This window comes from Lethenteron reissneri, chromosome 7, assembly GCF_015708825.2.
Source record: "Lethenteron reissneri isolate LAM-NWPU_2019-01 chromosome 7, ASM1570882v1, whole genome shotgun sequence".
NCBI classification, from domain to species: Eukaryota; Metazoa; Chordata; class Hyperoartia; order Petromyzontiformes; family Petromyzontidae; genus Lethenteron; species Lethenteron reissneri.
In genome coordinates, this window is record NC_083785.1 from 427,320 (window position 1) to 454,357 (window position 27,038).

At 48.1% G+C, this 27,038-nt stretch overlaps 1 protein-coding gene across 1 annotated transcript in view; it reads left to right on the plus strand.

The window, feature by feature from the left end:
• LOC133358565 (transmembrane channel-like protein 1) overlaps positions 1-27,038 on the plus strand; it is a 73,466-nt gene that overhangs the window by 5,864 nt on the left and 40,564 nt on the right. Inside the window, 9 exon segments of the mRNA XM_061576935.1 lie at positions 7,830-8,208; positions 8,633-8,773; positions 18,134-18,224; positions 20,602-20,683; positions 20,915-21,021; positions 21,342-21,440; positions 22,570-22,712; positions 24,566-24,713; positions 26,085-26,279. Of these exon segments, the coding sequence (XP_061432919.1) occupies positions 7,830-8,208; positions 8,633-8,773; positions 18,134-18,224; positions 20,602-20,683; positions 20,915-21,021; positions 21,342-21,440; positions 22,570-22,712; positions 24,566-24,713; positions 26,085-26,279 (1,385 nt within the window).

Below are 27,038 nucleotides of genomic sequence, written 5' to 3' on the forward strand. Positions count from 1 at the left end.
CAGGCCATCGGCCAGCGAGAAAAATATTCAACCCCGACCAAGAGGAATTTGCTACCCCTCGCTGAAGGAGGGAATGGCCCAAGGATATCCAGAGCAACTAGCCATTAATCCGCGACACTTCGATCGATTTCAAGGGCGGAATATATTTCTCACGCGGCGGTTTCCGCCTCGCACATTCCTGGCATGCCTGGATAGCCTTGATGACATCCGCCGTCATACCGGGCCAAAATAAATCCCGCTGCATCGTGAGCAAGGTTTTCTGCACACCGAGATGCATCAACTTGTCGGCATGCAGCGTGCGGATAAGATCACAACGGAGTGATGTCGGTACCACAAGCAGCGAACGGCCCAACAAGCCATCTCTGCACATAAGCAACCCATCCTGGTTGGTAATCAGCTGCGAATTCCCGCAGGACGAATGAGATCCCGACCCTATGGCCCGATCTCGCAGAGGAGCAAACGAGGTGTCGGCCATCTGCTCACGCTGCCACACCGAGCGTGGCAGATGCAGCGTGCTGTCGGCCCCAACCGGCGCGGCCTGCCCGTCAACCTTCGGCACCGCACTCATAACAGGGCGGGGCGGGGAGGGCGGTGCTGCGCAGCGATGCGTGCCCATCGAACAGGCACAAGGAGGACCCAGAGGCAACCTGGAAAGTGCGCCTGCATTCCCATGGCAGGTACCCTTATGGTAGGTTATGTCAAAAGAAAATTCCTGCAACAACTCCAACCATCGTGACAGCTGTCCAGACGGTTGTTTCAATTTCAACGAGTATTGCAGGGCCGCATGGTCAGTGCGCACTAGGAATTTTCTACCGTAAACATAGGGCCGGTACTGGCGAACAAAATGGATGATCGCCAGAAACTCCTGGCAAGTGACGCAATAACGAGTTTCAGCGGGGGATAACACTCTGCTGCCATACGCCACAACCCGTTCAACGCCGTTTTTACGTTGAGACAGAACAGCACCGATTCCGGTGTCGCTAGCGTCTGTGTCAAGGATGAAAGGCTGCGAGAAATCCGGGTAGTCAAGCATCGTTGCGGTAGACAATTGATCCCGGAGGGACTGGAAGGTCAGTTCCTCCTCCGATCCCCATCTGAACCTCTGATTCTTGCCCGTCAAGACATGCAGAGGCTTCGCCAGCGTGGCGAAATTCTGAACGAACCGACGATAATAAGACGCAAAGCCAATGAACCGTCTCACGTCACCTATGGAAGTGGGCGTTGGCCACTCATGGACACAAGAAGTCTTGTCCGGGTCAGTGGAGACACCGCCAGAGCTGACGATATGGCCAAGGTAACGGACAGAATGCTGTAACAAATGACACTTTTTGGGCTTAAACTTGAGATCCGCGGAACACATTCTTTGAAAAACAGTCTTCAACCATTGAATGTGTTCTTCGAAAGTGCGACTAAAGACAATAACGCCATCCAAGTATATTAGGCACGCATCCCACTGCAGTCCTGCCAATACCAACTCTATCAGGCGTTGGAACGTCGCGGGCGCGGCATTCAAGCCCATGGGAAGGCAGTTAAATTCGAACAAGCCTTGCGGCGTGCGAAACGCCGTTTTTGGCTTCGACGCATCATCGAGGGGAAGCTGTCAAAAGCCCGATGAGAGGTCCAGGGTAGAGAAAAATTTAGCCCCCGACAAGGCGTCCAAAGAATCGTCCATCCATGGCAGGGGTTAAGCATCTGCCACGGATATTTTATTCAACCGGCAAAAATCAATGCAGAACCGAAGTCCGCCGTCCTTTTTAACTAACACAACCGAGGCGCCCCAAGGGCTGTTGGACGGCGATATAATGTCAGCCGCCAACATGTCGTCCACCACACCACGCACACGCTCCCTTTCCGCGGAACTCATGCGGTGTGAGTTCATACGTATCGGACCTGCCGCACCAGTGTCAATGTGGTGTGACAAGAGCGAGGTACGACCCAAGTCAAAATCATCTTTGCTAAAGACGTCCGCGTACTGCGACAGCAGTGAGTGCAGCACGTCACGCTGCGGAAGGGACAGGGACGAATTCTCCCGGCACAATTCGGCGATCCATCTATCATCCGAATCAACAGTATGAGATACGCCCGCAGCCAACCCACGCGGGCGGTCCCCGTCGAGGCCAGTAAAGGCGGTAGTGGCATGGGCCAAAACCGCACCTGCCAGAATGACTACCCGTTCTGGGCCCCCATTCAAGACTTGCAAGAATGGGGATTGTCCGGCCCGAACAATGGTTTGAGCCAGGACAAGAGAGAAAGCCTTAGCCAAGGAATTCGACGGGGATAGCAAAACACCTGCCGTTCCATCCGCAACCTCCAGCCGTTTACGGTAATGCAATGAGATGAGCATCTGCGTACCAGGAGGGATCTCTACCGCGACATCGGCAAGCGCATGAACGGCGGGTTCTGGAGGTGGGCGGTCCAACAGGGATGGTAGGAACCACAGTTTACGTCCTTCAGGCATTTCTAAACAGCCCTGATCCACAAGGATATTAACAGGCATTCGACGAAGAAAATCGGTGCCCAACAGACAGGGAACCGCTAATGACCACGAGATAAGGACCGAACCTGATGCGGCAATGTTCCATATGGCAATATGGACCTCCACCCACCCAATGATACCCATGCTACCCCCTTTCGCGGCAATACATTCGTCAAAAGCCGGCTGAACCCGCGCAGCAGTGATGGACAGCAGGTGAAAAATAACATAGGAAATGATGGTGGCCGATGCGCCGGTGTCTACCAAAATACGAACGTCCACCCTTTGAATGATGCTCGGCACCGTAGAAGACCCCGACACAGCTACGACCACCCGCCGAGCCAATTTCTTCCACTGGATAATAGTGTGCGCGCCGAATATACGTATCCACAATTATCATCAGATAGGCCCCCCGCGGTGTGAAGGGATGCATGAGGTGTTGGGATATGCCAGGTGTCTGATGCATGCCGACTTGCCCGAGCAGAATTGCGATCCGCCTCCGGGGGAGAGGATGGAGGGAGAGTCGATGGAGGCAGCGGAGGACCGGAACAGCGCCGACAATCTCGAGCGAAGTGGCCCAAGCGGCCACACTTAAAGCATGAAGATGCCGCAGGCCGGTGCCGACGCGGCCGGCCTTCGGGCAGCCACGTCGGCACCAGCCCGCGGCATCCCGGCACCGTCACGTCACAACTCCGACTGGCGCTGCGGCACCCAAGGAGGAGCGGCGGCCGCCAAGTCGTCGTCGCTGGACCCGTCCGGAATGTGAACGACACGAGACGGGGCCCATCCCAGCGGTTCGCCGTCCTTGTCCGGGTCCCCCGTCCATGCAGCCATCTGCTCCCAACGGCGCAAGTTGAACTTGGCGTCCAAACACCGAGCCGCCCAGCGGGACGTCAGCAGCCCATGGCCGTACACGGGCAGCGAGATCCCCATTTCTTGCGACAGTTCGACCATCCTCGTAAGGATGAGAGGATCGAGAAGGTCGGCGGAGGAATCGGGGTAGGCGGCCATCACGAGCGCCAACAGTGCACCGCGATACGCCAGAGGCGTTTCTTCGGGGCCCCCTACGCCGCTGCATAAATTTCCTGTGAGCGTCCGAAGGCGGCTCGTAAACCTCCGCCATCTCAGACAACGCGTCCTTCAGCGTCTTCTTCTTGTCGGCCGGGATGGAGTGGAACACCGCCAATGACACGTCGTCCAGCAGTGTGGGCAAAGCGTTCAACGCCAAGTAAAGGCGGTCCAGTCACCACCGGCAAAAAATTCCTTAATGTTGGGGAGGCGATGGCTGCGTCCACCGTCGTCATCTCTGGGCGTGCCCGCTCCCGCCACCCGCGCGGCACGTGGCACCATTAAAATGGCGGCCGCAGGCAGCGCGCCTGCGACCGCACCCAAGATGGTGGGCTCGCTCCACACGGCGGGCGTAATGGCGGCCGTCTCCTCCGAGACCCACCGAGGGAGGCCCTGGTCGTCCGCACTCGGCACCACATCTCAAGGCCGTCCCGGGGCAGCAGACGACGCGACTAAAGTGACGAGGTTCAGCAGCACCATGCGGAGAGATTCAATCTGCTCCGCCACCCGCCGCCAACCCTCGTCCGCAGCCATAGTCGCATCCGCGCCGGCCTCTCCGCGCAGCGCGGCGCCCGACGCAGCAGCGGTCGCCGCCAGCGGGGCCGTCGCCCAGTGATGCAGCAAGCTCTGGTCAAGGGAGTCATCGTCGTCATCCATCAGCGGATCCGGTGGGTTCTTCTTCTTGAGGTGCCTGGACATCGTTGTTCTTGGCCCAAGCAGTCTCAAAAGTCACTTCTGACACCAATGTAATAAATCCGCTCCAGACGAGACCATGTCTTTTGTCTTTTCTTTATTCGTTCCTCATTCACAGCTCCCTCACACGCTGGGTTCCTCTTTTCCCCGTTACTCCATTCCCCGAGCGTGGCGTCCTCTCGCTGCCTCGCTTCCCCACACCGCTGGTTGACGGTGTGTGTCAGAGACAACCTCCGGCCCACCACGTGGTCGCTGGCGTACCGGTGACACAGACGTGGTTCCTCCTCAGCCTCTCTCCACACTGACCCGGAGCTGTCTCTCTCCACCCCTTATAACACCTGGCCCACGTGATACCACGCAGCCAATCATCAGCCTCGCCCCCTGGAACCTTCCAGATATTGCCATGGAGCAACAGGCTACGCCCCTGGCTCGACGTCCCATTGGCTGCAGGCTGAGGCCGGCAGAGCCTATCACTATGGCCCAGTTACCCCCCAGGTGCATCTCTTCATATTACAAGTGTAAGGCTAAAAAAATACCAAAGAAATATTAAATTATCTCAAACACAACTGTCGGCAGTGGCAGAACATGCTTGCCAACAGGGACACTCAATTGATTTTGATATCGTTGAAGTGTTGTGTAAAACGAATTACTACTGGCAAAGACTAATTAGAGAATCCATTGAAATTGGGAGAAACAGAAATAACTTTAATCGCTCAGACAGCTACAGGCTTAGTGCGGTCTGGAAGCGTATTATTAAATAATACATATTACAATTCCTTATAGGGGAAACACATACTAATTAACTGATTACTAACGTAGCATATAATTACAATAACACACATTGCAACTGATTACTAATCTACAACTCACATCGTAGCAATTGCCTGATTACCAATCTAGTATATAATTACGATAACCCCCCCCTCCGCCTCAAATCGTTGCACCTGATGAGTGAAATGATGACGTCACCCTGCTGCTGCTCTATTTAAGACCGGTAGCAAGAGCAGAGCCTCACCATTCTGGCGAATTGCCCGATGAGGAGGGGTGCAACTATCCTGGCTTGCCAGGGGAGACACCAGGAGCACTTAGGTGATCCTTCCAGCCCGTCCGGACCTCAAGCTGCTTTCGCCATGGTGATCACCCACGAGACTTAGCCACCAGCTCCGAGGCCTGCGAGGGCCCTGGCCGTGGGGCCAGGGATGACCATGCTGCCAAGAGGCTGGGACTGCTGGAGCGTCGAGATGGAAATCGCAGCGGACGAGGAGGGGACATGGCGAGAGTCGAGGGCCACAGGTGCCACCCGAGTTGCCGAGGGAGGAAGAGGTATGGTGCCGGGGGGCAGAAGGGGCGGGCGTCCCCGAGCGGAGGGTGGAGGACGAGGCCAGGGAGACGCCAGCAACCCTGGGGCTGTGGGAGGCCCGGGGGGAGAAGGTGGCAGTGGACGCTGGACTGGTGGGGGCTGGGAGGCCCCGGGAACGAGCGGGGGGGGGGGGGTGGCGAGGCGGGGCAGGGGCGAGCCTAACACCACCTCACATCAGATGACATAACAGCATCAGAGTGGCGATGAAGGATGAGGTGGCGGAGGAGGTGACCATCGACCGGGCGACCTTTGTACGGTCAATAGTGATGGGCTTGTTACAAATAGAGCCAACAGGGGCTAGACAATGGAGGGTGCGGCTGAAGACAGGGGGGGGGGGGCCCTGAGCCACATCCCGAGTGCCCTGAATATAGGAGGCAGCCGGGGATATGTTGTATATGCGGGACAGCCCAAACTGTGTAGGAGGTGTGGGGGACACGGACACCTGGCCACATCGTGCGAAGCGAGGGTCTGCTATAGATGCAAGGCACTGGACCACGTGGTGGAAGAGTGCAGTGTCCCGGCACAATATAATCTCTGCGGTAGCAGAGAACATCTGTACAGAAACTGTCCGGAATCGTATGCCAACAGGGTTAGGGCGTATGGGGGGGGGGGGGGGGGGGGGGATGAGGAAGGGGGCGGGACCAGACTGGGGCCGGATAGGGAATTGGAGAGGGAGGAGCGAGGGGAGGTGGCCGAGCAACGGCCACCGGCGACGGGCGGAGCGGGAGAAGGGGAGAGGCCCGCGGAAAGAGAGGAATCGACATCGAGCGAGCAGGAGAGGGGGCTGGCGGGGGAGGAGAGCGACGGCATGGGCAGCATCTCCGAGACGACCGTGGAAGACTGGGCGGAGGCGGTAGAGGAGGATGAAGGAAAAGGGGAACGACAGCAGGAGGAAGGCGGCAGCGAGACATGGGAGGGACCAATTGGAAGGAAAAGGAAGCTACAGAGAGCTCCAAAAAAGTCGCCCCTTCAGGCAGCACTGAACCCTTGGACTCTTCGCCGGACATGGAGGCCTCGAGGGAGGGGATGGAGGAAATGGTGGGGAGCCGGCGCAGGGGGAAACCCCTGAGAGCAAGGGGCAAGATGAAGCTGCGGGAGCTGGCAAACGAAAGCTGTTACGGAGGGCGAGCGGAGAGGGCGGAGTCAGACTGAGACACATCCCGACATTGAACTTACCATGGCGTCCGTGAATGTGAGAAGTTTGAAGGGAAGGGGGGGAAGGCGATGCGAAGGAGCGTTGCGAGGGTGAATGGTGACGACGGTGGGGAAAGGGGCGCGGGGCGGTGGGTGTTGAGGTGGCAGGCCTTTGTCGTATTGTAGGTGGGGGCACCCGCGGATGGAACGAAAATCGGAAGGGGCCTGTCGAGACGTCCGGGATGAAATGTTACTCCAAGTGTTGCTTTCTTTGGGTTTCTTTGTTATTTCCGCTGAGAAGTGAATACAAACTTTAAATCGCAATTACCAGCGAAACAGCGTACTCAAAAATTGAAAATGTTGTGGTTTCACTCTTCAACACACCGGTGGGCTAAAGTAGTGAACTCTTAGTCTTTTGTCAACATGACACTTTTTTGCTGATTGGCCGTGTCGGGTGGTGGAGAGTTATGACACATTTATAAATAACGCGATCTAACCCAAAAACGTTTATTATGGCATTAGAATGGTTACCTAAACGTAGCTATTGAGTAAGATACAAAACCCCGTCAATAATCAAACATATTACTACTAAATATACTAATTTATTTCGATTTAAAGCTTTCGTGACTGCAGGGATTCATCTTCTTGGTTCTTTCGGTAAAGTCACGTATAAGTAGGCTCACAATGACTCATTACCTGGCCTGCAATCGGACATGAGTCTGCCAGTCGGGACCGATGATTGAAATTTTTAACACAATTGAGTAATGTATTGGTAGTTTTCGAATTTCAAAATCAGAATCTTTATCCTGAAGAAATCCGATGAGCTGTGAAGCTGTTTTTCACAGATATTCAGCAGTTTTCACAGATGTCCAGCAGAAAATGGCTTACTCCTTTCAAATTACATCAGTGGATTGTTAACATCCACTCTGAAGCAGACGGTAGATTTTCTATGGTCAGTACACCCCACAGTAATAACCAGGGTGGTCTGCCAGAATCGAACCACGAACCTCTGCAACCACGCCAATAAAACACCCAAGAAGCTGCTTTGCCATACGCTTCGACGAACGAAATGACTTGTTGATGTTGCGCTGTGTCCGGAAGTGAGCATTGAGGTTGACGCGAATGAGCAGGGCTCCGACAGCGAGGAGGAGGAGGATGATGAGAGCGACGCGGAGCAAGAAGACGGAGCCGTCGACGGGGAGGAGCGCAGCAGCGAGAGCGAGGACGCTCCCCGTAAACGACGGAAGCGGCCGCCGCCGCCGCGCAAGGACGCGAGGGCCCAGCGCAAGGGCAGGAGAGGGCAGGGTCGCGACAGGGGCAGCAAAGCGAGGCAGAGGCGACAGCAGCAAAGCGACGACGAAGACGACTCGGAGGAAGAGGAGGAGCAGAGTGAGGATGAGGGCAGCACGGGTGGCAAGCAGCGAGGGAAGAAGGGCAGCAAGAAAGAGAAGGGCAAGAAGAAAAATAAAGACGCTTCCAAGTGAGAGTTAAAGCACACACACAATGTCAGGTTTCAGTAGAGCCTCGGCACGTACATTAGAATAACCTCCTTGGAGTACAATGGTTCATCCCATGTTATATTTGGTGCTTGTACATCATCATTTGTACATATCTCTCGGGAGGATACAACATTGACAACAGCAACTAAACATAGACTTTAACAGCGCTATAATGTTGGTATAATTATCATTACACAAAGCCATACAACCAACTTGTACGTGAATCAGGCCACCTATGTGTTCACACAGTGGTTCTCGTAATTTGTATAATTTCCCTCTTAATTGAAACTCATTCGAGACACCGCTATCCCTTATTCCGGTTTCCCTTTGCGGTGAACTTGTGTGTTGCGCTATCCCTCGCGTTACTGCTCTTGAGCCGTGACTCCGTTGCATTCCCGATGTTAGTGACAGCGGCTCAGAGAGTGAGATATCTCTGTCAGCGGAGGAGCTGGAGAAGCTGATGGAACAGGTGGAAGAGCAAAAGAAGCTCATCAGCACGCTACGGAACAAACCCTGGCGGATGAAACGGCGTCTACAAACACTAAGGTGCCTCTCCACATCAAGTGCCCAAGGGTGTCATTTCACTGCATGTTAGGGTGGATGGAGCCAGGGACGCAGCTACGCTTGGGGGTGTGTAGCAGCGTTATGCGACACATAGGGGCCCAGTCAACCACAAGGGGTCCCCGAATAACACAAGTACAAACATGTCAAGAAAAATAAGTAATTATTAAAATGTGTTTTTTAAAAATGACCTGCGGTCTACCATGGACCAAGCCCAAGTAACGCATCTGGCTATCGTGTTAACAGAGCAACGTGAAGTTGCGCGATTCACCCCCTTTGAGGATATCCAAGACCGATGGGGCTGGCATGAAAGCAAGACGCACGATAACTTAATTATGAGTCGTATTGTATCTTTAAACATTTTTTTTAATTAATAACTGTCACTGTGAGACTGTCTTCCTCTAAACCCAATACACGGTGCAACTAAAATAACATCTTTAGTGGTAGCCTACAAAAAAACCATTCCTAGCTATTTCTATAAAAGTGAGTCTGGAGAAAGGAGGGCGCCCACAGGTGGCTGCGCCCATGGGTGGAGCACCCAGCTCCTACCTGGCTGTGATTCATATTCAACGTATAGCAGTCGGAGTGATTGATGATCCAGTTCTCACTGAGTCACTCCACTCGCTGATTCACTCCACTCACCGATTCACTGGCAGTCAGTCGCCTCCTTGTCACTCTTCAACCGCTACGACAGTATTATGGTTACTGTTCATGTGTAACCTCCACCTAATCGTATATATAGAGAGCGCCTTTGTAAAAGGCGCTTTAAAAGAATTATAAAATTGTACATTAGATGATAGCGGTTCTTATAAAGAGTGGGGTTATTAAAAGCGTTGGTGTAGCTATGGTGACAGCAAGGAGGAGTTGGGGTAGTGATAGGGTTTGTGGTAGTGATAGGGGTTGGGGTAGTGATAGGGGTTGTGTAGTGATAGGGGTTGGTGTAGTGATAGGGGTTGGTGTAGTGATAGGGGTTGGGTAGTGATAGGGTTGGGGTAGTGATAGGGGTTGGGTAGTGATAGGAGTTGGGGTAGTGATAGGGGTTGGGATAGTGATAGGGGTTGGGGTAGTGATAGAGGTTGGGGTAGTTATAGAGGTTGGGGTAGTGATAGGGGTTGGGGTAGTGATAAGGGTAGTGATAGGGGTCGGGGTAGTGATAGGGGTTGGGTAGTGATAAGGGTAGTGATTGGGATTGGGGTAGTGACAATAGTTGGGGTAGTGATAGGGGTTGGGGTAGTGACAGAAGTTGGGGTAGTGATAGGGGTTGGGATAGTGATAGGGTTAGTGATTGGGGTTGGGGTAGGCCTGGTCGTAGCTGGGGGGGCCGGGACAGGGAGTAGCAGTAGGATAGGCAAGGGAGAAGAGATGGGTTTTGATATGGACTCGGTCTATCAGGCTGTTTTGTCTCATCCACCACACTACAACAACAACAACCGCCATTCACCACTAAGTGGCGGTGACGTCACCACGACGCTTGTGCCAGGCCATGTGCACCTTGAGGCCACCACACTACAGGTCACAACAACACACCAAATCACTTACCACTCAATCACTCACTCACTACACTGCAGGTCATAATACACTCACTAACCACTCAATCACTCACCACACTGCAGGTCACAACAACACACCCACTCACTTAACACCCACCCAATCACTCACTCACTTAGAACACTGCAGCTCACAACCTTTTCTGCTTTCTGCTTTTTCCCTCGTACTGCTCCACTTTAGAATTGTCCAAAACACACCAGTGCTCTCAAGCCCGGTGAAAATACCTGGATACTCATTCCTTATCCCAATCTATACTTGCCAATGCACTAATTATGCTAGAGTGCGCACAGTATTATCCTCTTCTTGGTTCTTTCGGTAAAGTCACGTAGAAGGGAAGTAATAAAATAATAAAAATAAAACATAATAAAATAATTCTCACGACGTTTCGGCCACAACGCAAGCAGCCGTCCTCAGGTGAAGAGCATGTCTGTCGATAAGACAGTCTGAATGACACGTCCTAGGCTTGGAGCGTCTATTTAAGCTGGGAGGGAGGAGGAAGAGCGCCTTGACAAAATAATTTGCATATGAAGAGGAATTTAGCATATTTATGGGAAATGCAGGAATGCGACTAGTGCTACTTGTGAAATGAGTAGGAGGTGGGCGGGGGGTTTTCAAAGTCATATTATGCCCATGCATTATGCAGGATTAGCAGCATCAAAGGGAGGGGGTAGGGGTAGCATTAATAAAGGGAAGGAATGTTAATAGTATGTAGTTGCAGTAACTAAACAACCACGTAAAAAGCTAAAGTATAAACTACATAGTATCATGAGTATGCTAAATATACTCTCAATAAGCTGAGCTACTAACCGTAAGTAATACATTACAATTCTAGGTCGCAAAAAATATAATATGCTTCCAGCTAAACTTTTTAAAACGTTTTCCTTACATCACACGGGTCTATCCCGTACTATATGCTGCCATAGACAAACCCAACATTAAATTGTATACTGTATTACTATACACTACTCTATGTCTTAGAATAATACATAGTGTAATATTACACTATGTATTATTCTACCCATCCAACTGTATGCCACACTGCTGTATATTCACTATACAATTACGATACTATATATTGCCTTATACAATGTATTAAACATTACAATTTTATACTATTTATTATTAAACAATCTGCTATACACTATACCATTGACCGTCGAGTGAAAGATACTTAAAGGAAGCAAAATGAAACACCACCACGCTTGGAGCGTATATTTTAGTTGGGTTGGAAGGGGGGAAGGTGCGGCTGAAACACGTTGTTAGGAATGAACCTTTGTTGTGTAGACTGGTTGAACTCGGAGGTTCCAAGAGTTTGCATATCAAGAGTAATTTAGCATATTTATGGGAAATGCAGATATGGGATTAGTCATGACTTGTGGAATCTGGCTATTGAGCTTAATCCTGAATGCGTATATTCATCTCACTGCATAATTCGCGTTAATTTGCTAATATTCACCCTGCAATGAGCTGCAAACTGCTGCAATATGCTATACACTATACCATTGACCGCCGCGTGAAAGGTACTAAGAGGAAGCAAAGAAATATGTCAACCGCCTCTACGGGGAGGGATTCCACGTAACTTTGAGATCCTTCAACACGCTCCGTGATAAGAAGGCTCAGCTAATCGAGTCTCTCACCTTTCTGAAGAGATGCCGCGACTCTAAGGTAATACCAAACGCATTTACACTAACATCTGCTGCTGTAACTTCTTCTAATGCTAAACGAATTCTGTCTAGAACTAGCTTAGCTCTTATCTCAGAGAAAATCAGACTTGCGTGCACCGATCTAGATCAGTTAGACAAGACACTCTACAAATCACTTATCTTTGAGTGCAACAATGTCCACATCGGATTGGGAACATGTAGACAAAATTACTGCCTCTTCAGCTGCCGCTATGTCGACCAAATGTAAGGACAACTTGATTTCCAAATTCAACCGCCTCTCAAACAAGAGACCGGACCCACACATTGAAAAGCTAGACGTTAACAAAGTCGTAATTAATCGCAGTAACAGTTCTATTTCTGAAGGTCTGAAATCCGTTTTAGCTAAAGGACTAAACTTTGCAGTCACACCTAGACACATACCAGTTAATGATATAATTGCTAGAGTAAATGTAGCTCTCAAGGGCCTGAGTCACATCTCTGCAGACGTAGCAAGATCTGAAATCTCTGCAACCCTCAAAAACGCTAAGATGCCAGCTAGCAACATCAGCAAAGATGAGCGTTTTGAATTAGCTCAATCAAAAAAGAGGGATGACATTGTCATCCTCTCAGCTGACAAATACAATGCCACTGTCATCATGGACAACATAAAATACAACAACAAAATTCAAGAACTACTCAACGATGGCAGCTATAAAAAAAAATAAAAAGAGACCCCACCAACAGCCTCGTCTCTAAAACCAACCAAATCATTTCTGATTCAACCGCATTAATTGATCAGACCAAACAGTTCTCGTTGAAACCTTCTGCAGCCAGGCCACCAAGATTATACGGCTTGCCAAAGATACATGAAGAAGATACACCTCTTCGTCCCATTGTCTCTACGATCAACTCCCCCACATACAAACTGGCTCGTTTATTGTCTGAAATCCTACTGCTTTTCACTGGAAAAACCACTTCTGCGGTACTAAACTCTACTGACCTGGTATCGACAATCAAGGGGATTTCCCTGTCCCCAGACGACCTGCTTGTCAGTTTTGATGTGGTTTCCTTATTCGCCAAAGTTCCTGTACCTGACACCATCGCAATCATTGAAGACTTGGTTAATCAAGGACTGAATGCTGGGGTACCCCCCCCTGGTGAGACACTGCTTAACCAATACATACTTCACCTGGAATGGTACTTTCTACAAGCAAACTGAGGGCACCCCAATGGGCTCCCCTCTATCTCCGGTTGTAGCCAACGTCTTCATGGAGAAATTTGAGACTGACGCCATCCAGACTGCCACTCTACGCCCGACCTTATGGAAGAGGTACGTAGATGACACTTTTGTCATCTGGCCACATGGTCGGCCTGCTCTAGACCAATTTCTCGACCACATCAATTCCATACACCCAGCCATCAGATTCACCATGGAAGTCGAAAAAGATGGCAAGCTACCCTTTTTGGATGTCCTAATTAAAAGGAGACCTGATGGCTCAATGAGCCACTCTGTCTACCGGAAAGCCACCCATACGGATGCTTACCTAAAACCGGATTCCCACCACCATCCATCCCAGAAGAATTCCCTCATCAAGACTCTATACCAAAGAGCCCAATGCATTTCCGACCAGCAACACATTGCCAGTGAACTCAAACACGTACGCCAAGCTCTTAAGGCTAATGGTTACTCCGACTACACAATCCGCAAAGCCATCACTCCAACCATCAAGAAGGATCCTGTTGAGGAGCTTCTCAAGACCATCACCTTACCCTACATTGCTGGGGTCACAAAAAAAATCTCCAAAATCCTGATTAAACACAAGATCCAGGTCCGATTCAACACGGTACATAAAATCCGTGAGCTGGTCCCGTCTGTAAAAGATGTGGTTCCAGACATACAGTAGTACCCTGATGTCTACAAACTAAGTTGCCTCTGTGGTAGCAGTTACATTGGAGAAACCAAACGACATGTCTCGGACCGCATCCGTGAACATAAAGCAGACTTGAAACACGGTAGGACAAACACCTCAGCCGTGGCAGATCACTGTTACAATTCAGTGGGTTCACATGATATTGACTTCTCCAAGACAGAGGTTATCTGCAAGCCATCTGGCTACCATGAGAGATTCGTTCATGAGGCGATCCACATATACAAACACAGAGACAATTTCAACCGAGAAGATGGATTCCGGCTTTGCAATCATTGGAAGGACGTAATAAACCATTTCGGATCTTAACTGATTGTGTCCACGTTTACGGAGACTTTCAGACCGCGTTCCACTCACTGACATTGACTATATATCTTGTGTTCTCCGCAGGGAATGGATTCTTTGCTCCGCTGCAAGCTTCCTACCACCACTCTCCCATTGACATATTTCGTTTCTTCCTCTTAGTACCTTTCACGCGACGGTCAATGGTATAGTGTATAGCATATTGTATAATAATACATAGTATTAAAGTGTAATGTTTAATACAATGTATAAGGTAATATATAGTATCGTAATTGTATAGTGAATTTACAGCAGTGTGGTATACAGTTGGGTGGGTAGAATAATACATAGTGTAATATTACACTATGTATTATTCTAAGACATAGGGTAGTGTATAGTAATACAGTATACAATTTAATGTTGGGTTTGTCTATGGCAGCATATAGTACAGGATAGACCTGTGTGATGTAAGGAAAAAGTTTTAAAAAGTTTAGCTGGAAGCATATTATATTTTTTGCGACCTAGAATTGTAATGTATTACTTACAGTTAGTAGCTCAGCTTATTGAGAGTATATTTAGCATACTGATGATACTATGTAGTTTATACTTTAGCTTTTTACGTGGTTGTTTAGTTACTGCAGCTACATACTATTAACATTCCTTCCCTTTATTAATGCTACCCCTACCCCTTCCCTTTGATGCTGCTAATCCTGCATAATGCATGGGCATAATATGACTTTGAAAACCCCCCGCCCACCTCCTACTGCATTTCACAAGTAGCACTAGTCGCATTCCTGCATTTCCCATAAATATGCTAAATTCCTCTTCATATGCAAATTATTTTGTCAAGGCGCTCTTCCTCCTCCCTCCCAGCTTAAATAGACGCTCCAAGCCTAGGACGTGTCATTCAGACTGTCTTATCGACAGACATGCTCTTCACCTGAGGACGGCTGCTTGCATTGTGGCCGAAACGTCGTGAGAATTATTTTATTATGTTTTATTTTTATTATTTTATTACTTCCCTTCTACGTGACTTTACCGAAAGAACCAAGAAGATGAATCCCTGCAGTCACGAAAGCTTTAAATCTAGTATTATCCTCATGGAGTACACAATGCATCGGAGATGCACGTGCAATTACAGAAACATTGCAGGAGGAAGGTATATAAAGAAAAGCAATGGCGGAGACAGGATTTTCAGGTAGGGTGGGCAACCCCTCCAGCAATGAAAAATGATAGGAGTTGTTAGTAAGTAAGGACTTGTCCCTTGCTTTTTATTCGACGCGTGTGTGGCGATGGCGCAGCTATCGATCCAGGGTCGAATTCGAACCGCGTGTGATCGGCATCGCGCTCGCTGAAGGTGTTTACCTTCAGGGAAGTCGTGTAATGTATACGCAACTGTCCACAATTCTGCGAGTCACTTAAACTGCTTTGCCGTTACTTATTGCCAATTATGGACTCAGACTATTGTCCTATCATCTCATAGAGTCCCTGGCATGTAATAATATGCTACACAGTGGCAGTTGGGGTCGCAAATGCCGATTTATTACTAATAAACCCCAATGATCTGATCGAAATTAGGGATTTCGATCGGATCATTGGGGGGGCATGTGCCAACCCACCCACACTTGCTCCGCCAGTGAAGATAAGAGTCCAAGTGTCTCTCTGCTTACATGAGTGTGCGGTGGGAGTCATATCCATTGGCAGCCCTGAGCCAGTAATGGAAATTCCACATTCATATGTCAGAAGTCAGTTTATGACAACCACTGTTGAGTTCGTACAGAGTGATGCTCATTGCATTGCTGCTGTGGGGACAATGGTCGAATGAAGATGTGCTTTTCATATTGTTGAAAATAATAATTTTAAAGTCTGTGAAAACATCGTAACATCTCAAACATGACTATATAGTCAAACTAAATTACAAATAAAGCAGAAAATTATTGACTTAAAGCTTTCGTGACTGCAGGAATTCATATTCTTGGGTCTTTCGGTAAAGTCACGTAGATAGGTTCAAAGAAAATAATCAAAAATAACAGAAAACTACGACGTTTCAATCACAACACAAGCAATCGTCATCAGGATAAAAAAGAGGGGGAAAGCTGCTGAGGCAGGCTGTTTAAAAGGTTTGAAATGGGTGTAGCCCAAGGGTAATAAACGAAGTGGGTGGGGCTAGTGATGTTAAAGTGAGGAATTTGCATGTAAATGTAGGATTAGAGCGCTACCTCCACGACGAGGGCCCGGAGGTGCCCATTTTATTGTGAAAGATTAGCATGTCAATGTAAGATCGCAGAAAATTATTATTTATAATTCGGAGTGACATGATTTGGGCCAATAACTGCTGATGCCTAAAACACCCCAACTGTGTGTGTGGGTCAGATACAGTTGAGGACCTGCGATGTGGTGGCATCAGTGGCATCATTGAAATGACCTTGTGACATGTATATTGTGCAGTATACGTTGTTTTTCATCTGCAATGAGTGTGATCTCACAAACGGCCGCTATGATGGCTGTGTTGTTGGGTGGTGTGCTGTGTGGGGTGTGACTTTCGAGTGAGTTCCATGCTGGCTGTGTTGTTGGGTGGTGTGTAACACTGTAGTGGGTTCCATGCTGGCTGTGTTGCACGATCATTAAGGACCTTCATGATGGTGAGCGGGCCGGGGTAAAACTACGTGACCGGGAGTCAGAGCCATTCCCTGTACACCTTGGGGTGTGACAGGGATGTCCTCTGGCTCCCACATTATTTAACATTTATTTTGACCACGTAGTTCATGAAGCCTTCAATAGCTGTACTGGTGGAATTTCCATTTGGTACAGATACAATGGGAGGCTGATCGATGCCCAGGTGCGGTCAAGGAATGGCTCCCTATTGGTCAACCACGTTATGAATGCCGATGATTTGGTAATTGCTGCTCATTCAGAGGAGGAGTTGGAGACACTGCTGCTGAAACTGGAGCATGCCACTAAGAGGTGGGGCCTTACCATCAGCCCCACCAAAACTAAGCACCTGCCTGGGTATTTTGTACCATTGGACACTCCACCCCCACAACTCCCAATCGGTGATGAGGCAGTTGTGGAGAGAGTGGAGAGTTTCCCATACCTGGGCAGTGTGCTCATGACCGGCTCCGGTTTAACAGCAGAGGTCTCACTCCGAATCAGTCGAGCGGCAATATATTTTCATCGGTTGCGTAACGCTGTGTGGAAGCTACCTGGTCTGTCGCTCCGCACGAAGCTTCAGGTCTTCTCGGCCACGGTCATTCCCTCCCTTCTCTACGCTTGCGAAACGTGGACTCCCCTAATGGAACATCTTCGCCGGTTAGAAACATTTAGGCTGGCCTGCCTACGATCAATCTGGGCAAAGTCCCATCGGTGAGCTCCTCCGGCAGGCAAGGCTGCGTTGGCTGGGCCATGTAGCCCGCATGCCCAGCCACCGCATGCCTAAACAGCTTTTGTTCGGCCGGATCGAGAGGGCTAAACGGGAAGAGATGGAGTGACGTGGTACCGGAAGACGTGGAGCTGAGTGGACTTGCCGATGACTGGTACCAGTAGTGTCAAGATCGGCCTCTGTCGAGGAGGCTCGTGAAGGATGCTACTGGGCAGTTGGAGGCAGTCGCCCTCCAACAACAACGGAGGGCGGAGGAGCGACGCTCACAACAACGAGTGGAGCGCCGGGTGGCTAAAGCACAGAAAGTTGGCACAGTAGGTGGCACAGGTGGTGCATCAGCCAGTCATTTCGGTCAGTTGACCCGTGGCACCTGGGTCTGCCCCGTGACATCCTGCCAGCGGGCGTTCGACACTTCACGTGGCCTCAAGGTGCACATGGCCTGGCATGGTGACGTCACCACCACTTAGTAGCGAATGGCAGTTGTTGGTGTTGTGTGTGGGGTGTGCGGTGTGTGTGTTGTGTGTGCTGTGAGGTTGTAGTGAGTTCCGTGCTGGCTGTGTTGCAGGGAGGCACAGACGTTTGTGGAAAAGTTCGAGGGAGCCCTGGGCAAGGGACGAGGACGGAAACTCTACGCCTACAAGGTGCTCATGACCAAGGTGCGTTATTCAAACAACAAACGTCATACTATTTGCTTTGATGTCGCGTTTTTCATCACATCACAACTCTTAAAACATTTATAAATACCATAGAACTCCGATACCCCGTGTTGGTATGTGGGGACTACATGGCAGAACCTGTGATCTGCATCATACCGCAGAATTGCAACCCAATCCATGGCAATGTTTTATTTACGCTGGCGTGGTGTGCCACGGATTAAGGGCAGAAAGAGACCCAGGTTATTCCACAAAAGATTTGCGGATTATAGGGCAAACGCGACACATGACTAGCAGATAAATTAATCCAAAATAAATGTTTTTTTCTAAGACCCAAAATGGTGGAAACCTGTCATATGTGTCTATTTAAGGATATTTGCATTTTTGAATGTGATATCCACGTCTAATACATGCAAAAAATGTTCTCTAATTAAATAATGTCAGCACTGCTCCGCTACTGCAGCATGGGAGTGGTCATTAACCATGACCACCCCTATGGATCGCGGTTTGTGGCTCCGTAGAAGCGTTTTCACTCGACTGCGGTGTGCCATGGTATACGGGAGCAGTCACGGACTGCCAACAATCCGCGAATTACAAAGATTCATATTATCGGACTGATTATTTATATTAATATTGGAGTTCTGCTCTAATCTACGTTTCCGCACGCTCAAATATTGGCGCATCACATATATCTGCTGACTGCTCAGAATTAGCTGTGGAAATTCCACATCCATATGGGAGGGGCCATTTTATCCATAGAACAACCACTGTTGACATTTCACGAAGTGATGTAACTGACATAACTGCAATGACACCTGGCTTCATAAAAAAATACAAATTTCAAGCTTGCCCTCGAATTGTAGTTGTTTGATAAGGAATGCACAGCCTGGGCATACGGTGTATGTGCTCGCTGGTTTAATATGAGCAGCTGGCTGAATTTTCCTGGTTGACAGGTGTGGAGTGAAATGTTTGTGAAGAGCATATTACTGCAAGATGTCTCGCAGTGGCAATTCTGTGGCAGGTCCAGCATGTGATGTGGCGTAAGGAAGGCTGTTACAGGTGTTGTTATCTTAACACACAGGTATTCGCACCCGATATTATGATTCTTTATTTACTCGTTGAGGTTAAGCCACGTAGTGATCTGGCCTTTTAGGACTAGTTGTAAAACTCTCCACCCCTCAACGTAGTCCAATAATTTCAGTTATCGTGTGTAGAAGCTTGACAATGATCGCCGTGTAAACACTTGTGCATATGACAATTTCATTTATTTGGTTATATCGGGTGTTGTGGGGATTCGTGACAAAAATGTAGCCAGATCATTATGTGGCCCAACCTAAACTGAGTTATGAATCGGGTATTGTTGGGGTTTGTCCAATTCACTGAAGACTGACATTGGATTTGTGCCTAAAACATTCACCCACATTTAAAGAGAACTGGAAAAAGACCGACAAGCATCGCCTTGTGGTTACTAAACATCTAGACCGGGTATTATTATGAGCAGCATGTTATATATCATTAACGATATTTCACACTGGGTATTGATGCGTGCGGAGCATGGCTGTGAAGGGTGAGTGTGAGTGAGGGGTACGTGGCTGATGGTGAGAATAAGGATGTGTTTGGGAGATAATATTCGGAATCAATCTGGTGAGATGAGCAAGTGAAATATTTTAATAGAACAAGTTATCCTCATCATGAACCAGACCGATTTTTTAAAAGGGCATTTGAGACAGAAGTGCTATCTTTTATTGCGGTATGGATAAGAGAGATGAATACTTAACTAAGCAACTTGAAATAACGTTTCTGGCATTTGAGCACAGGTGTTTGTGATTTATGCTAATAATTCTGTGGTGAGACAGGATACACAACGCAAGAGTCCAGAAGAGACCCGTGGCAGGTCATTGGTGGAGAACTAATTAGCCAAAACGAGCTATGCTGGGTGAGCCATGTGTGCAGGTTGGGAGGGCCCAATTGCCGAGACAGGCATTGTCGTAGGCTCCATGAGTCCTATGACCAAGTGGAAGAGAAGACCTAAGAGCAGAGGGTGGGAAACTGCCAGAGTAAATGATGAAAAATAAGAATAGGTTTTACCCTTTCTGGTAATAAAATAGGCGTTAAGATGTTTTACCTGCTTTATTGTCAGACATGTTAAAACCTATTCTTATTTTCATCATTTTTGATACTGGCAAAAAGTTATCATAGATGTCAGGGTAAATCTTGGAGGTCGATGTGCGTCTCCTGTGCAGCAGTTGCGGGATCTGGCGGAGGGTGGAGAGCGTTGGTACCGAGTTGCAATGACATCAATGGCTTTGGCCTCGATGACGTCTTGATGTTGAAACTAGACTTAACCGATCACGTGTTTGCTGGCACCGTCGTTCCACAGAAATGGATGAAATTCAAACGGGATTTTGAGAATTTTCGTACGGCTTGCATTCCTTGGGAGATGAAGATCAAGGAGATTGAGAGTGAGTGAAAACACATCGTGCACAGCTTCTCTCAACACCTCTGGGCTCAACACTATACATTTTTGTGTATCCATAACACGATGAAAACTAAAACATTGCCCTGCATGCTGCCTTAAGAACGATTAAACAACACAGGTGAATGTGTGCACAATCTTGTCAGGCCCATATACAATATGTTTGTGTTCATGCTTGAGTGTGTGCGCCTGTGTGTGTGTGTGTGTGCTCTGGAAGGTCATTTCGGCTCATCGGTTGCATCCTATTTCATCTTCCTGCGCTGGATGTACGGCATAAACATGGTTCTCTTTGGTTTGACCTTTGGCTTGGTTATGGTGCCCGAGGTACGTATAATGGGCTATTGCTGTGTTATGTATATAATTTTAATTCTTATACATTGTATGCATGTGATCTGCTTTGTGTGTAGTGTGTGTGTTCTATGGAGGCCTAAAGTACTGTTATAATATAACTAGCAGACTATATACCTACTGTCCATATATTTCTCAGCACTTAAAACAAGGTATTTTTGACTCATCTCATCATCCCCATGGACATCTGAGAGTGTTTTTTTCTCCAGCAGTATTTGTTTAATACAAGCAATCTCTGGACCGGTTTCAACATTCAGTCTCATCATGCGTGTATGTACTCTGTTTGGTGCATGTAGGCATTGATGGGCCGACCTTATGGCAGCATGCCACGCAAGGCCGTTCCCCGAAACGACTCTGCAACCGCCATGAACTTTGCCACCCTGTGGAATTTTATGGTATGTGAATTTTGGAGTGTCGTGTGTGTGTGTCATGCCCGTGTCTGTACTGGTTAACGTGTGCAGCAAGTGAGTGAGATCTCGTTGGTTTTAATAGTCAATTAGTGGACAATCTCTGAATTCGGCTGTTGTTGTTAAGGGCACATGGTGCATGGTTTACATGCACATAATTGTGCCACACTATTGTGCCGGTTATTTTATTGGAAGTTTGTGCAGTCACTGTGGAATATTGCTCGGGCTCCGATGGGCTAACCGCTAACGTGTCCCTGTGGGTGCGCGGCCCCATCATAATCTTCTCTCGCCTTGTCCTAGAGTGTGTTTTTTCCTCCACATTTAGAATCAACATGCATTGAGAGTATGTGTCTGCTATAAATGTCCACACGATTAGCTACTTCGTTGAGCAATCAGTTTTGGCCGGGTCGCTGCTGAAAACGAGCTACATAGCTCAGAGTGCCTTACATGATAAAATAAAAAGTAGTTTAGTTTTAAAGATAGTTGCTCTTTTTGTTTTCCATTTTCCCGTGTCTGGCCCAAGTGGAGCTTTCCTTTTTAGATCACCATAATTTCACATGCCTTGTGCAGTGAGGCCCGGCTGCAGCTTCTCTCGGATCGGTAGTGGGGGGGGGGCAGGAAGGCTGGGTTGTGTGGGCAACCATAACGGTGATTCACCACCCAGGAGAGTGGCCTGGGTTGAGCCAAAATTACACTTGGTGGTGCAGGGTCTATCCCAGCACCCACGTCGCCCCGGCCCTGATGTACGCTATGTTTTGTTACGTGTGTAAATTTGAAGTTACAATCAATAATTCAATTTGTCAGACACCACAATTACATTAATTAAATCACACAGTAATATTTGTTTTGTGTGTGCACCTAGTGCATTCTGATATATTGCAAGCCCGTGTGTTCTGCTTTGTGTGGGGTGTTGTTCTCTGTTCTGGGCGTGTGTGTATGTGTGGTCGCTTGGATCAATGTTTACGAGCGCGGTTGTTGTTGTTAAACACCAGGTGCGTACACTCGCACCAGATGAATCCCGGAGTGGTGAGTGAATTTCTCTACACTCGGTGTAAATTCATGACCGGGTGTGTAAATCGGTTCCCGCAATTAATGATACGACGCGTCCGTTTCGCAGGGTCTAGCGCAGTACTCGGTGCTGTTCTGCGGTTACTACGACAACCAGCGCCAAGTGGGCTGGCTCAAGTACCGGCTGCCGCTCGCCTACTTCTTAGTGGGGCTCGGCTGCTTCGCCTACAGCTTCATGGTGCTCATTCGCACGTGAGGGCCGCCCAGAGACACCCCGAAAGGCGCCGACAACACCCTGGCATCGCCAGCCCATCAGTGTCAGTGCTCTACAGAGAAGAATCCTTCACTTCGGAGTGAAATGATACGGAATATGTAGCCAACAAGTGCAAGTAATAATAGTACATATATTTATTTATCATTAGTAATACGCAGTTTTCATGCACTCTTAGAGAGAGGGAGATTCAAAGGCATGGGAACCACATACAAGCTGGAAAACAGCCAGAACTGGTGCCAACAATTGCCCAAACTCTATGGTCCTATATTGGGATGTTTGGCCAACTCCATTAATGTGTCGTAATTATTTACTTTTGAGTTAGATCATGTCGGTATAATACCAATTTAAAGTTATACCCTCGGTCACCTGACAGCCAATCAAATCAAGTTGTCACGTGGGCAAATATATACATTTCAGGAAATCTCCAGATTGTTGAACAGCAGGCAACATTTTTATAATTTTTAACGACGTTTCATGGGCAATTACATACATATCATCAGGTGTTAACAGAAGCTCAGCTCCCCCATGAATGAGCTTCCTTATCCAGGTCCTTAAGTATGTGGCGGTTCATGATAGAAAACTGGGGGTACAAATATCTGGGGGTACAAATATCTACCAAACATTTGCATTGCATGGTGGCATCTTTACTCACTGTACAGTGCACCATTCTGCAGGTGCATTTCTGTAATCGCAGTGCTGTACAGTAAGTCCTCATTGAACGGGGTAGATACGTTTCCTGAAAAGTTCCGTGTTAAAGGAAAATTATTTCCCCCAAAATAATGTAACGATAAATTTTGGCGAGATACGACGGTGTATGCAAACAAAGCGAGATGGCAGGACAAATAAATGAGGGTACGCCGCCGTGTTACTGTATCACTCCACGTGCAATATCGTACCGCGCAGTCACACAGCTCAAGAAAATAGTTTGTCGTCGACCGCTCAGAAACGGGGTCACAACGGGTGCGTTCCGCGTTATGACAGGACATGTTCCGCGTTATGACAGGACATGTTCCGCGTTATGACAGGACATGTTCTGCGTTATGACAGGACATGTTCTGCGTTATGACAGGACATGTTCTGCGTTATGACAGGACATGTTCCGCGTTATGACAGGACATGTTCTGCGTTATGACAGGACATGTTCCGCGTTATGACAGGACATGTTCTGCGTTATGACAGGACATGTTCTGCGTTATGACAGGACATGTTCTGCGTTATGACAGGACATGTTCCGCGTTATGACAGGACATGTTCTGCGTTATGACAGGACATGTTCCGCGTTATGACAGGACATGTTCTGCGTTTACACTATGGGGACCTCATTTGCCAGTAAAAATATGATAATTGGTTCTTTACCCTTCTATCTGGCAACAAAACTGACACCTTTTTGCAAGGAGTCATGTTTGCATAGACCACAATACCTGCAGTCATAATACAAACAAAAGAACATAACTCTGATAAAGGACAGTGCACATTATCAGAGTTATGTTCTTTTGTTTGTATTATGACTGCAGGTATTGTGGTCTATGCAAACATGACTCCTTGCAAAAAGGTGTCAGTTTTGTTGCCAGATAGAAGGGTAAAGAACCAATTATCATGTTCTGCGTTATGAGCAAAGTGTTTCCCGAATGGAAGAGGTACGTTATCGCGAAAACTCGTTACGTGAACACACATTAAGTGAGGACTCACCGTACGTGTGTCACTGCCGTGCGATTGCATGCCACTGTAATCACTACACACGTGACGTGTACGCGTATGTTCTTAAGTTGATTCGCGTGTTGTTGGGTCGCTGTGCTCCTGCCCACGATGCGCGGTGTGTGCCGTGCTTCAGGATGGCGCGCAATGTCCATGAAAGCCAGGGCGGAGAGGGCGACGATAACTTCAACTTCAGCTGGAAGATGTTCACCAGCTGGGACTACCTAATCGGAAACCCGGAGACCGCCGACAGCAAGATTGCGTCCACCACCACAGTGTTTCGGGTACGTAGCGATAGCACTCTTGTGGACTGATGCAATTGGTGGAACCTGTGCAACTTAATTTATTCAAACAATGCCCAAGAAGCGTGCGAGCGTGTGCAGGCTCGCAGAGCGCGTGGTGGGACTGACGCGATCGGTGAATCGTGGCCTTACATGCCGTCCGCCCACGATGTTAATCTGCTAGTGGCGACATTGCACCCCCTCATTGCCAGATGGTGATTTTCTAATACAATTTATTTCAATGTTAAAAGAAAAAATATTTCGGCCACTTAGGCAGCACTGGTGATCTCCCTCCTTGTCTTTCTCCCATATTTTTTTTTAGTTTTACGAATGTGTCTTTTGCACAAACCAGCACAAGAAATTGTACGGTCGTAAATATGCCTTCTGTTCTGTACACTTGTAAGAATGGGAACTACCGTATAGGTTCACCTGTAGTTTATCCTAATGAATGGCTCTTTCCGAGATTTCCTCGGCTGCATCATGCGATAGGCTCAGAAAACAGAAACGTTTAAACTAAATTCAAATTTTTATTTTTTTATTTTACCAGGTAAGGCCCAATGAGCTATATAGCTTTTTTTCAGAAGCAACCTGACCACAAATGATAGCACAAATGAAGTGGCTTATCATGATACTAGTTTTTTTACCCTTCTATCTGGCAACAAAACTGACACCTTTTTTACAAGGAGTCATGTTTGCATAGACCACAATACCTGCAGTCATAATGCAAACAAAAAACACAACTCTGATAATGTGTGCACTGTCCTTGAAGATGATTGGTCCACACCCGAGACAGCTTTCCTTAGAGCCTAGTCTCACATGGGTTGGACCAGATGACGCCAAAAGGCACACAACTTAAAGACAATGCACCATCAGAGTATGAGATGTCGAGTAAGCATTTACACCATTGGAACCTCATTTGCCAGTTAAAAATAGGATAATTGTTTTTTTACCCTTCTATCTGGCAACAAAACTGACTAAACTCTAAACACGTTTCTAAATGTGGAGGGAAAAACCGGAGCACCCGGAGAAAAGTTCACGCGACTACAGGGAGAGAGACACGCAAACTCCAAATATACAGGAGTCAGGGTCGGGGTTGAACTCACGGCCTCCTGTATACCAGGCGAGATAATTAAGATCTTGCCACCATAGCGCCCTTGGTCAAATTCCTTGGTCAGATTTCCACCGGATGCCCAAGTAAACATCAGCACTTGGGTTCGGAGGACACTTACACCCTCCTGTGCTGTGTTCTGGCATTAACCTGGTGTTCGCAAACAGCACTTGTGCAACAAGCTGTGTAGGCCACACTGTCGGTTCTTGTTTTCTATCTTTGCCACTATGTAGGTGTTATGCAGATTTGTCTTTGTGCGCATGCAGGAATCGATAGTGGAAGAGCAGGAGAACCGCAAGGAAGAGAATGTCCATCTCCAGCGCTTCCTGCGAGTACTGGCCAACTTCCTCATCGCCTGGTCACTTGCGGGCAGTGGCTACCTGATCTACTACGTCGTCAAGCGAGCACAAACGTTCTCACGCAATGGATGGGACAACTACGGGTGGTGGGAGCGCAATGAAGTGAGCACACATCGGCTCATCGTCATCAGCAGCGTCATTCTAATATTGTACATTCATAACCGTTGTCATCTTTCTGGGTTTGGTTCTGACATTCCTAGTAGTGGAACTGGCGGGGGGAAGTGACGGGGGCAATGCCTCCTCCTTCAGACCCTGAAAAGTACTTTTATTTATAATTGCGAGCAAAATTTCATTAAGTGCTTTTATTTTATGCATAATGTAGAGCCCTATGAAAAAAGCTTGAAATGTTGGGGCCACTCTTGCCTTTGGATATTTCTAGATATGCCTCTGTGCAGTCCGGGAATTTGCATCTGTGCTTAGGTGGCAAAAATAGATTTGTACCAAAGTCCGGAACCAGTATCGTGTTGAACTTTATTGCGGTATATCGCACAGTTTCTATAGGTTGAGAAGTATGTCCGGGTTTAGTCTGCGTAAAAGGTGGAAACTCTACTTTGTACCCTTATTTTACTTTACAAGAAGAGATAACTCAATAGCCTCTGTTGGTAGACACGATGGGATTGATGGATCACTTATTAGTTCGTGAACGTGAAGTCGTCATGTGCTTTTGAGTTCTCACCTGGTTAAACAAATTACACGAGTAATATAGGGTTTTTTTGGGGTTAGATCGCGTAAATATAAATATGTCGTTAAACCCGCCACCACCCGACACAGCCAATTAGTAAGATTTGTCACGTAAATAAAACATGGCACTTCATCACGAGTACAGCACACCGGTGTGTTTGTGAGCAAATCCACAACATT